Source organism: Megalobrama amblycephala, linkage group LG22, assembly GCF_018812025.1.
Source record: "Megalobrama amblycephala isolate DHTTF-2021 linkage group LG22, ASM1881202v1, whole genome shotgun sequence".
NCBI lineage: Eukaryota > Metazoa > Chordata > Actinopteri > Cypriniformes > Xenocyprididae > Megalobrama > Megalobrama amblycephala.
The window spans coordinates 21,242,549-21,254,958 of NC_063065.1; the positions used below are offsets into that span (position 1 = coordinate 21,242,549).

Genomic DNA, 12,410 nt, shown 5'->3' on the forward strand with positions numbered 1-12,410 from the left:
TAATCATGGATCATGTCAGTTATTATCGCTCCATCTGCCATTTTTCGCTATTGTTCTTGCTTGCTTACCTAGTCTGATGATTCAGCTGTGCACAGATCCAGACGTTAATACTGGCTGCCCTTGTGTAATGCCTTGAACATGGGCTGGCATATGCAAATATTGGGGTCATACATATTAATGATCCCGACTGTTACATAACAGTCGGTGTTATGTTAAGATTCGCCTGTTTTTCAGAGGTCTTTTAAACAAATGAGATTTACACAAGAAGGAGGAAACAATGGAGTTTGAGACTCACTGTATGTCATTTCCATGTACTGAACTCTTGTTATTCAACTATGCCAAGGTAAATTCAATTTTTGATTCTAGGGCACCTTTAAAACTGCAGTAAACCAAAGACCGTCTCAAACCCGCAGGTTTGAGATCGCTGGTGTTTATGGCGTCACAAACTACCTTGTAACCAATCACGTCAATGTGCCGGCAGGCTTTAGCATATCATTAACTATGAGCACAAGGGAGCCTCAAAAGAAGGTTATCCCAGTATATTTTTCTGTTGAGATGAAAAATCGGGTAGATTTAGCAATATGGCGGGTGTATGATGTATATTACGATGTTATAATTAACTATATGCCTTTCTCCAATGACGTTCTGAGTTGTTCAAAGCATTTCAAAGGATACTGATTGTTAGAAGGCAGCTGTCTGACTCTGACATGGCAAACGGGAGCATGGTTTGTGTAACATTAGCACCACATTATTAGCTGTTTGATAACATAGTCAAGCAAAATGCTAATCTCATAAATAAATCACATTATATGTCTGACATTATAAAAAGCGATACCATTGTGCAGCGTTTTACTCAGTAAGTTGACCAAGTGGATGTCGTCTGAGCTCATGCAAGTGAGTGGAGGCGGGGCTAATTACTATTCATAGATCCGTGTATATTAAATGGGTGTAGAGTTACATTCAGGCTATTTTAAGGCATTAAGAATTTTTTTTCAAGGAAAAAACGTTTAAATATGCAATTTTGGTGATCAAAGATGAGTTTTAAGGGATACAATTATTGACTACAGAGGGACTTTAAAGCATGTACAGGTCTGATTAACAAGTTGTAGTTTTGCTTTTTAGTCAGAAATATTTTTGTGTTTCTCTTCACAGTCCCAAACGAAGCACTGAAAAACGTAACCGGGAACATGAAAATAAGTACATAGAGGAGCTTGCAGAGCTGATTTTCGCAAACTTCAATGACATCGACAACTTCAATGTCAAGCCTGACAAATGTGCAATCCTAAAGGAAACCGTGAAACAGATTCGTCAAATTAAAGAGCAAGGTAAGAATCTTCTTTGAACTTGAATAATTACTTGTCTTTCCAATTAATCAACAATCAAAATACGTGACAAATGCCCACGACAGTTCAGTATTACACCATTTTTCCCAAAATAAACCCTCCTAAGTATAAACTCTGAGGTATGACAGTGAAAACATAATCTCTACATAGTGCTACATTCACTGAGGTTTAGCATATTCAGACCTTTGCGTTAAGCTAGAAGTTATTAGGAGCCAACACAGACTTCAGACGTGCATTTAGGCATTTTCAGGTTGTTTGTGAATATGTTTGGCCTGTCATTAGATCTTGAGAAAGAGCTTTGTCAAATCAGCCATAGAATTCAGATTGACTTTCATCAGGTGCCTAGACAGATTAGCATCATGCTAACCACAAACAGAAACCAAACACAAGATTTAATTAGAAATCACAGTTTCTTTTCTTTTCTAGTTTTATGTAATTTTGCAGTTGTCTTGTGTTACCAGGGATTTTTGTCTCTGAACTCGTTTGTGCTTCTTGTGCAGTGATTTGTATTCAGATGCTTGTTAGCATGTTGTGATTGTTAGCATGTTATGCTTTTAGTTAGTTGAAAAGTTGTACAGATGAATGTATATCTATACATCTCATCCTCTCTCCCTGTGATAGGAAATATCTTGAATTAACTTTCTTAAAATTCTCTTGTTATGGCACAAAATAATAAATATAGACTGCTATAGATTTATGTAAAACATAAGATTGGCTTACTCTGCCAGTGTGTGTTTTTGTCCAAATTAACATCTGTTGTTTTCAACCGACGAGACTCGTGCTGCATCCAAAATGACATGCTGTATAGTGGGTACTGCATTTGTTTGAAACTTACTTCATGACTATTAAAAAAAAGTAAGTTCTATATAGTATGAATGTGTGCAGTATGAATGACATTTGGATGTACTACATCAGCCATGTTGTCACTGTCATGTGACTTACTCATCTGTGGCCTAATGGGATTAAGTGTCAATCAAATGCGCACTTCAGAATCTCTGCAGTAGTACTAGATCATCCGGGTGCTTTTCACCTATGTTTTTTATTTTTTTTATTTTTTTGTATTTTAGCATACTACTCTGTTGGCATAGCGCATAGGCCTAATATACAGTAGGGAAGTATTTGATTTTGGTCACAGCGTAGGTGCTATTTTGACGTGTGTATCTGCATTGATTCTGACTGGGCTGTGATGGAGATTGTTTGTGACGTACTGAGCTCTAGGTTATGTAATGCTGAGCAATGGTCGGCGTCTGCTGTGTTGTCTTTTACCCCTCCTTCACCTCTCCTCTCCTCCGCTACGCTCAATGCCGCACGGGCACAGCATCACACACTGCACTAACACTGTTTGTACAGTCTCAAACTGCCTCCAAAGACACAAATGGGTCTGTTTTGCCTGTAAACAAGGCCTCAAGTGTAGAGCACAGCAGTCAGCTTTCCTTGTAAAGGAAGCACAACATCATTGACACTCACAGGAAGCACTTTAAAGCAGAAGCAGCTTTCTGCTGAAAATACAGTTTTAAAGGCTCACGATTCTACATTCTTCACGTTTTATTCAAGCCCATAACAACAAATGTCTCTTTGAAGAGATGTTTTACTTTCATTTAGAGGTAGTGTAGGGATTTTAGTATGTGCTGGGTGAAATATATATATGATATGACTAATTTAAGTTACACAAAGGGAATTTTATGAATTGTTGTTTTAGTGCTTGTGAAACTGATAATGATCAACACTAACATTTAAATGGATAGCTCACCAGAAAATAAAAATCATTTCCTCACACCCAAACCTGCATGACTTTCTTTCTTACACAAACTGCACAGAAACTGACAGCCTCAAGCTGTGGTCACATTAGCAAAATTTTGTGGGCAAAAATTGTCTCTTGTCATGTTGCAACCGTTGCAAAATCTGCATGGAGAACTATTTCGCTCTCACACAGAATTCCTAATTGCATAAATTCCTTTTGAAATTGATTCCGATCACAAAAATTAGCTAAACAATGGTAAATGTGAATGCACCTTCAGTCACTATTTGCTTTCATGGATTTTTTTTTTCTCTCTTCTTTTCCTCCATACAGTGAAAGTAAATAGTCACTAAACTGTCAGTTGGCTAAAATCTGTTCCACAGAAGAAAATGTTGTGAATGTGTTGCCTATGCAAAAATTGAAGGTGTTGTAATTGGTTGCCAGGGTGTTGCTATGTGGTTGTTACAGTGTTCTGAGTAGTTTTTTGTGCATTGCTATGGGTGTTATGGGTGGTTGCTTACATTTGCTTACAGGTCAAAATATTAGAAAACCTTTTCTCAGTATGCTCAGTTATAATATGCTATTAAGTAGGGCTGCACGATTTGGAGAAAAATCATGCGATTTACAATGTGATTTTTAAAACATGGAAAAAATATGTAAGCAATACCAAGTTTTTGATTGTTTGTAGGGCTGTACATTTTGGCCCAAAATGTTGTGCTAATATATTATTCTGACTAACAATAATAATTATTATCATTATTATTATTATTATTATTATTATTATTATTATTATTATTATTATTATTATTGTTGTTAAATAAAAATATTAAATCAAATAAAAAATATTAATATTGTAATAACTTTCATTATTAAAAATAAAAAATAGACTAAAGATAAATATAACTACAATAATTAGAAAATTATAATAATATTTTTATTTTACAGGAAACTGCAGGCTTACCTGTTAACATGCAAGCAGCCCATGACTATAAATAATTAGAAAGGTCTAAGGATTTATTATAAAATATTATGTTATTATGATAAAAATCTGTGACAATAATTTCTTTATTTTTGTCAGGAGGTATGCAAAATCAAAAATGAAGTCCATGTATTTAATATGAAATATGCCTCTTATGCATCCACTGTGGGGAAAAAAGCAACTCCTGTATACTTCTGTACACTGGAGAAATCATTGACTATGTTTCCCTCAAAGTTTTTTAGAGAGAAGTATTATTTTTCCTATTTTTATTTAAAATAGGCATTACTTGGTGCTAAACACATATTTTTCATACTGGACGGCAGAGGGCGCTCTTGAGCAGATACTTCAAATATGCCTCGCAGAAGTAATATAACGAACGCCGTTCCAGGAAATCCCCTATGGACACCATACTTTCGCTGTAACTGAATAAGAAGATAGAAACGCTTTGATTGATTAAACATGAATATAATAAACACACGACTATGACAATACATGACTATGACAATATATGCCTTCTCGGGTATTTCCATAATAATAAAGTATATAATGCAATGCGAATCAAAATGCTATTTCAAACACTCGACTGACATTATGAAGTGAATTTGGAGTAAAAACACATTAAAAGTCATCTTTTGTTGGATAAGAGGTTCATGAACGCTTCTCATGTTTGGAAAGTTTGTATGTTTGACGCGTGTTGCTTTGCCATTCTGATTACAAAGCCGCTCTTCACTAACACGCTTTGTACATATTTATATAATTAAAATTCGAAAAAATAGCAGCCAAATCGAAATTAAACCGAAATCGCGATTAATCTTGCAGTCCTACTATTAAGCTAGCTATGCTAACAAGCAAGGCTAATAAATTGTGTCAGTGTACAGTTTTCTTCCTGTTTGTACAGTAAACACAATTTGATGGAAATTTACCTGAAAAGGGTGTTTTTATTTTATAAGTCATCTGCTAGACATTTAAAACCCAAAACTTGAGTTTCAAAACTAGATCATTCTTAATTATACCAGTTTAATTTGTTCATTAGTGAATCAGCGCTTATAAATTTAGAGGCTGAACAACACCCAATAGATGACGTGATATGGAATCCTCCCATGGAGAGTCATCATGACCTAGTATCCATGATCAGTATGTGCACTGATTGGTCGAGAGCAGAGTCATGGGCGGGGCTTTGAATTGTGACTGATAGGTCAGATCCTAAAGGCTTCAAGAAACTCCATCTGCTGCTGAAGTGAGGGTCTGACCTGATTCACAGCTTTTCTGGAGATAAAACTGCCTTTTTTCCTGTTTGATGGGGATTGGCTGACAGAAAGGAAACCGTTTTGCAGCTGTGTTTGAAATGAGAGAGGGAATGAGTTATCACCGGACCTCTGGTGCAGCTGTGCTGGTTTACCAGTCCCTGCTGGGCACCACAAAGACCTGCTGACACGCAACACGCTCACATCCACTCATCATCAGGAGTGTACGCATGCGTATCTCACAGACACACATGCACATATACGGGAAGAGCAGCGTGTGGAGCATCCCAGAACGGTCTGAGGGGGAGGCTGATGGATGGCCCTCTCTCTTTGCCATATGGCTACCCATCATGCCAGCACAGTTTGCCTCTCTATCGTGTCCTCTGCGAGCCCAATGCGTTCACTGATGATCCCGAGGACTACTCCCTTTAATGGATGAGTACAGACAGAAAGTTAGATTGGTCTAGGGAATTGTGGGATTGAGGATGTTTCACTGATGGCAGGAATTGTTAGTGTTATTTTAGGATTGTTTTTATGTTATTATAGTATTTATTAAAGGTCCCGTTTTTCGTGTTTTTTTTTAAGCTTTGATTGTGTTTATAGTGTGCAATATAACATGTGTTCATGTTTCGCGTGTAAAAAAACACAGTATTTTTCACATAATTTACTTATCTGTATACCGCTGTTTCCACTGTCATAAAAACGGGCTGATGACTTCCTTGTTCTATGAAGTCCCTCCTTCAGAAATACGTAACGAGTTCTGATTGTGCCAGCGGTTCCTGTGTTGTGATTCGACGGCAGTTTAGCGCATCTTGCCCGGAAAGGTCACGCCTCTTACCATAACGTGGAGATGCATGCGCTCAGTGTTATTGTAAACATGTCTTTAATTTTACCCTATCAATTTGAACTGGAATCAGACCCGGTGATTGGACTGCGGGATGAAAATAACAGCGTTTAGACGACATGGCGACAAACATACTCTACAAACGCAACTTTTGTGTATTCCTGTGGGCGGAGGTTAGTCAAAAAACTGTTTTAGTGACGTCATTAAAGAAGGAAGTAGAGGGATGTAGTCCAAACTGGCCGTTCGATGTAGGCGACTTCTGTTAAATAAAATATCTCGCTTGGCATTGAACTTTGAGCTTTAAAATTTTACAGATTTTATTTATACTCTAACAACAACATTACACACTAACTAAAGTTTGAAACATGGGATCACGAAGAACGGGACCTTTTAATATTGTAATTCTATTTTCAGTTTTTATTTTAATTTTAGTTGAAGTTGTATTCATTTTTTTTTAATATTTCTGTTTAGCTTTATTTTTATTTCAGTTTTAGTAATTTTATTACTTCAACTTATTTTATTTCAGTTAGTTGCTAAACATTAATCTTGCACAAAAAAAAAAAAAAAATAGTTGTGCACTGATACCATTTTTTTAAGGACCGAGTACGAGTACCGATATTTTTTTTCTGGTACTCACCGATACCGATACATTTATTAATTAATTTTTTTCTTTTTCTTTTTTTTTTTTTTGTGGCAGTTTTCCAAATACAACACAGTGAGACTAATGAATGTAGGACCGCTTCTTTATTATTACTCCAATGAAAAAAGTAATAATTTTTATGTGCTTGTCACAAACTTTAAGCACAAATTTCACAATGTCCAATAACCTTCAAAGGGTATAATTTCAAAAGTCATAAAAAAAAAAAAAAAATCAAGTCTTTTTTAACCTGCCTTTCAAAAAGTGCTAAACAAATATTACAGAACAAATGTTTATAATATAACACTGTGAACCAATGTAAACACAATCTAGGGCGACCAGATTTCTCATGTGGAATACGGGACGAGTAGGCAATATGACCATGATATGAGAAATTTTATTTCACAATATACAGTACTGTGCAAAAGTCTTAGGCACGTCAGTATTTTCACCCCCCAAAAAAGGTTTTAAGCCAGTTATTTATATCTTTTGCTGTAGTGTGTCAATAGGAAATATCCGTTCACATTTCCAAACATTCATTTTGCCATTAATTGTAATAATCCAGTGAGATTTTTGAATACACAAGGAGTCTGACAACAGCCGGTGCTCCACACGGTGATCTGATCTCACCATCATCGAATCCGTCTGTGATTACATGAAGAAACAGATGAAACCGAGACAAACTAAATCCAGGAGAACTGTGGCCATGTCTCTAAGATGCTTGAAGAAACCTGCCTGCAAAGATACAGTACGACACTTGTGTAAAAATGCTGTAAAGCGAGGATGTTATAACTGTTAAAATGTCATATAATGTTTTTTTTTAGGGACGCACCGATACCAGTATAAAAAAAAAAAAAAAAAAAAACATTATATAACATTTTAGCATTTACTCTCCCTTTCGAGTACCATGGGCAAGGCATGCTGGGGAATGGAAATCCCAGCCCAGTTTCAGTTAAACTTAAGTTTGTCTAAATTAAAAGAAATTAGTTCATACAACTCAACAATGAAACAGTTCAGTTTACCGGAAGTATGTCAGTGCTGTGAACTTCTAAATACTCATAAAAGTTAATTTGACTGAACTTATTTAAGTTTGTCCTATTCAAACTAATAAAGTATTTTGAGCGATAGTGTTTACAGTGCATGGCTTTTAATAGTGAAACTTTTGTTTTTGTAATCAGGCTCTCAAAAATTGTATAATAATTTTAATTTAGATTTAGCAGCCAATATATCAGTTATCTGCTTTCAAATATAAATAATTACCAGTTATCATTAACGGCCAAAATCCCTGCATCCCTGGCAAAAATTCAAATGTATTATTTTTTTTATTATTATTTGTGGTGAAATATGTCCCAGACATGTTCTTTCTGAGATTCACTAATTTTCCTTCTAGATTTAGCTTCATCTTGAGTGCTTTGTTTTGCAGCCGGCGTTGTTTACAAATCATGTCATTTTGTTGGGAAGAATGATGTTCTCCATTCTTTATATAATGGTTTGTTTGTGTCTGTGCCCGCGCATGAGTGTATTGACGGTTCCATTCGTGTCCTGGCTGCATGGCTGTTATGTGAGGCTTCACATGTACCCATTTAGCCTGACATGCGTTGCTAAGGTCCAAATGCGTGCCATAACAACATGTCTCAACAAGCGCACGGCAGTATGAAAGGGAGAGAAAGGGGTTTAAAAAGGTGCGTGTGTGCAATATAAAATTAAACTCTTTAGTGAGCAGGGGGGAGAGAGAACTGCCCTTTCAAGAAATGTTAATATGCTCAAGCTAGCAAGAGCACATGAAGTGTCTTTAATGTAATTTGAAAATAAAACACTTAAACTCTGCAGGATCTAATGAAGGGTTTTAGGTTCTTATATGGAAATGTTGATGTTTCCAACCGAGGACTGAGTTTCGGACAAAATTACCGTATTCACTTAGTAGGGGAGACAGAGTAAGCAGTGCCAATTTATGCTTAACTTGTCCTCTATTCAAGGAGAAAGGAGACTGAGGTAAAACTAATGCACCTAATTGTATTTCAGGATGTCTGCTATCAACAGTAATTAGAATAATGTAACTATAACTAAAGGTGATAGAAATATGGCATTGGCAAGGGGTTAGTTGAATCATTGAAACAATATGCTGTTCATTTTCAAATAAAAAGATCAACATGAAAGGAAAAACACTTTAACAATGTTCTATGTCATTCCAAGCCTAATTTTACTGCACATTATTCACATCTTTTTTTAAGAAATTCTGGGAAGAATTTTTTCCCATTTTCTTGCTTTAGTGTTTCCCATTGAGACCAATGTAATAGTATTTCCTGCATTTAGAGGCAAAACTCATCACTGTGGTTTGAAGCACTGGCACAGCTTACCCTGTAGCTTCTGGCACACTTTACCCCGCAGCTGTCATTTTGGGAAAAATACTTCATTTAATAATTCATGACAAATCTTTAGCCAAATAATTAATTGGTTTTATACATTGGTAATTCATCAACATGAATCATATTTCATATCACTTGCTTTGACATCAAATTTGCAAAGTAGAACATATATTATGACATGCAAAAAACAGCTTAAAAAAATGTTTTTGTATCTTTTCTCATGTGCATCTCAATCACAGGCAGCTATACATTATCTCTTTTTTATATATTATCATGTGATATATGATCACATGATAATAATTGTGTACATCCTATTCAACTAACTAGGGCTCTCAAGCTATTAAATTTATTTATATAATTAATTACACAATGTGTAATTAGGCTAAAAATTTTGGCTAAAAATTACCCCCAAAAGATAAAGTCATTATTGTGTTAAATGAGAAAAGCATCAAATAGACATTTACAAAAAGTAGCCTTGGAAAGAAAAAATGTATTTGATTTAACATAGAATTTATTACACAAACTTTTAGGCTACAATGGCCATGAGGTTGAGTAAATGAAGACAGAATTTTCGTTTTTGGGTGAACTATAACTTCAATTGATTTTTAATAATATGTAATATGTAATTATTTTTTATGAAATAATACTCTAAATAAGAAACTAAAACTGCCAGTAGGTAGCGGAAAATATCTAAATCAGTAAGTCATGGAGTCATCCATTCATTCGATTCGTTCAAATGGCTGAATTATTCAGGAATGAAGTAAATGACTCTCTTTATGAATGAGCCATTGAATGAGCCACCCGATTCGTTTAAAATGCAAATTCATTTAGAAACACCACTGTGTCGTTCTGCTGTGGCTTATGTTTTCATTGACAAAAACAGACATTGTGTCTAAAATATAACACAATATTAACTTCTTATTTATTGAACTCTTGTATAAAATCAGTATCACATTTGCTTTTGTGCTGTTTGAAAAAAAACAGCACTTGTGTGATATTGCACTTGTTGCTTGTGTGCTATTGCTTAACTATATTATATGATATGATATAAATATGAGACACAAACTCATACAGGGGCATTTTTGCCCCAATATCTTAAATTTTAGGGGCATATAACTGCATTCTATTGTCTCCATCATGCAGTGAGTTGCTGTCCTGCATCATGTTCGTCATCATCAACTGTATGCAATGTCAGATGACCTACGTAGAGGTGGTGCTGCTGCGTTAATAATTTTAACGTGTTATTATAATTAAATTAACGTGTTAAATCTGCAGCCCTATTTTTAACATAAAATAGCAAAATTATAGTGGACTGTGATGTTGATGTTCTGTAATGCATTCATATTTCGTTTATTCTCTCTCTTCATCTGCATCTTTCTTTCCTGCAGAAAAAGCTGCTGCAGCCAATGAGGATGAAGTGCAGAAGGCTGATGTGTCGTCGACAGGCCAAAGTGTTATTGACAAAGATGCCCTTGGACCAATGATGCTGGAGGTGGGTCGGTTGTGCTGTGTGTTTACTAGGTTACACAGAACATGCAGGCAGACTTGCATGAGGAAGAGCCAAGCTGCAACCGTGTATGGGTGACAGAGTCATAGTGAATGCCTTTTTGTATGCGTTATAAAAAAAGAATGTTGTGTTAAAATTTGGCAGCCATTTGATGTTTAAATCTCCAAATTCCTCCATCCTTTTGCTGAATAAAGACCTCATGAGCTGACAGTTGAGAAGCACATTTTTTGGCATGAAAAACATGCTCAAGCATAATGATGTGTCTCTATGAAGCAGTGTTATTTTAGTATCATTTATATGCTATTATAGTAGTATTTATTAATATTTTAACTTTGCACCAGTAGCTGGCAATGTCACTAAAGAGAAACTATGCGGCAATAGACTGAACTCGTAATATGCATGCGCATGACGTCACTGATTTCACAAATTTGCATTTTTGTAGTTTACAAGGAGGCTATAATGGTATCATTTTCAAAAACGTGCACTTTGAAACCCCTTTTCAAAGTTTGCATTTTCAGGCCCCCAAAACGCAGTTGTTGTGTAAATGAACGGCCAAAACGCATAAAAAAAAATTCCGTTTTTAGTGTCGTATAAACACCCTCTAAAATGTGTATATTATTTCTGCTATATTTAATTTACAAAGAAACAATTTACAATAGCATTATTTGTAGTCTTAGTTAACGATAACAATGGTATGAATCTGAAGAAATGTTCAAACAGTGGAATATTGTTTCTAATTCTGCAGTGTCAGGGTTCCCACTTATCCTGGAAAACCTGGAAAACCAATTGATGACAAATTTTCCAGTCCTGGAAAACACATGGAAAATTAGAGAAAATGTAAAATGTCCTGGAAAATGATTTTTTAAAAAGTTCTTTGGCTTTTCTTTAGTGACCAAAGAGCTAAAAGATGATAAAATGAGCCAAAAAGAGATTTATCTCAGACTGAAAGGTCAAAAATTATTAAATCCCCACAAGAAGGATGCAATGTTAATGCAATACTAGAAATTTCAGTTAAGGCATGACCATTGGACAGCAAAATTGCTCAGTGAAGAATTAAGTGTGAAACCATCAGAAACCCTTTAGTCTTCAGCGCCACCATTTTCCAGAACTTCAACCTACCTGGAGTCTCCAGAAGTGCGAGGTGTCGGGATCTCAGAGACTTAGATTAGGTAAAGAATCCTAAAAAATGCCCTCCGTTTAAGAATCACATACTGAATTGTAGTAAAATACAAGACAGATTTTTTATAGGCTTTATAGACAGATAGATTGAGAGTGACTCTTGAAGGACCAGCACCATATCCTCTTGTACCACTGTTTGAAGAATTTATCTTTTTTATTTATCGGAATCTAGCTGTAAGGTGTTAGAGTTTATTTTTAGTCCATCTCTTACCCTGAAAAGTCCACCTTGCAAAGATAACGATCTTCCAAAACTTACTGCCAAAAAAATAGAAGTGTGCATCAGTAGTTAAGTAATGACAATAAACTATGGAATCTTGTTTCCGCCACTGAATAATAAATAAAAAAAAGTCTAAATATTTTTCTTACAATTGCGAGTTTACATAATTGTGATTTAAAGGTGCTAAAGAGGATCTTTTCGTCGACTTAGAAACCAAAGACTGTTACTGAGTTTTTGAAATGAGCGCAAGAATTTCCAGGGAACGCCTCCCAAAACTCGTGCACGAGTATTGGAACACGAGTGTTTACCACCGGCATTCGCTGTGTCGTGTTAGTGGATTCATTATGTCGGACTCA

The 12,410-nt window shown here is 35.5% G+C and overlaps 1 protein-coding gene across 4 annotated transcripts in view; it reads left to right on the plus strand.

Annotated features, from left to right (window-relative positions):
* Positions 1-12,410, plus strand: part of ncoa2 (nuclear receptor coactivator 2) — a 128,910-nt gene that overhangs the window by 56,906 nt on the left and 59,594 nt on the right. For all 4 annotated transcript variants that reach the window (XM_048174183.1, XM_048174184.1, XM_048174182.1 and 1 more), the window contains exons 4-5: positions 1,153-1,325; positions 10,540-10,643. In XM_048174183.1, coding sequence (XP_048030140.1) covers positions 1,153-1,325; positions 10,540-10,643 — 277 coding nt within the window. The remainder of the gene's footprint in view (positions 1-1,152; positions 1,326-10,539; positions 10,644-12,410) is intronic.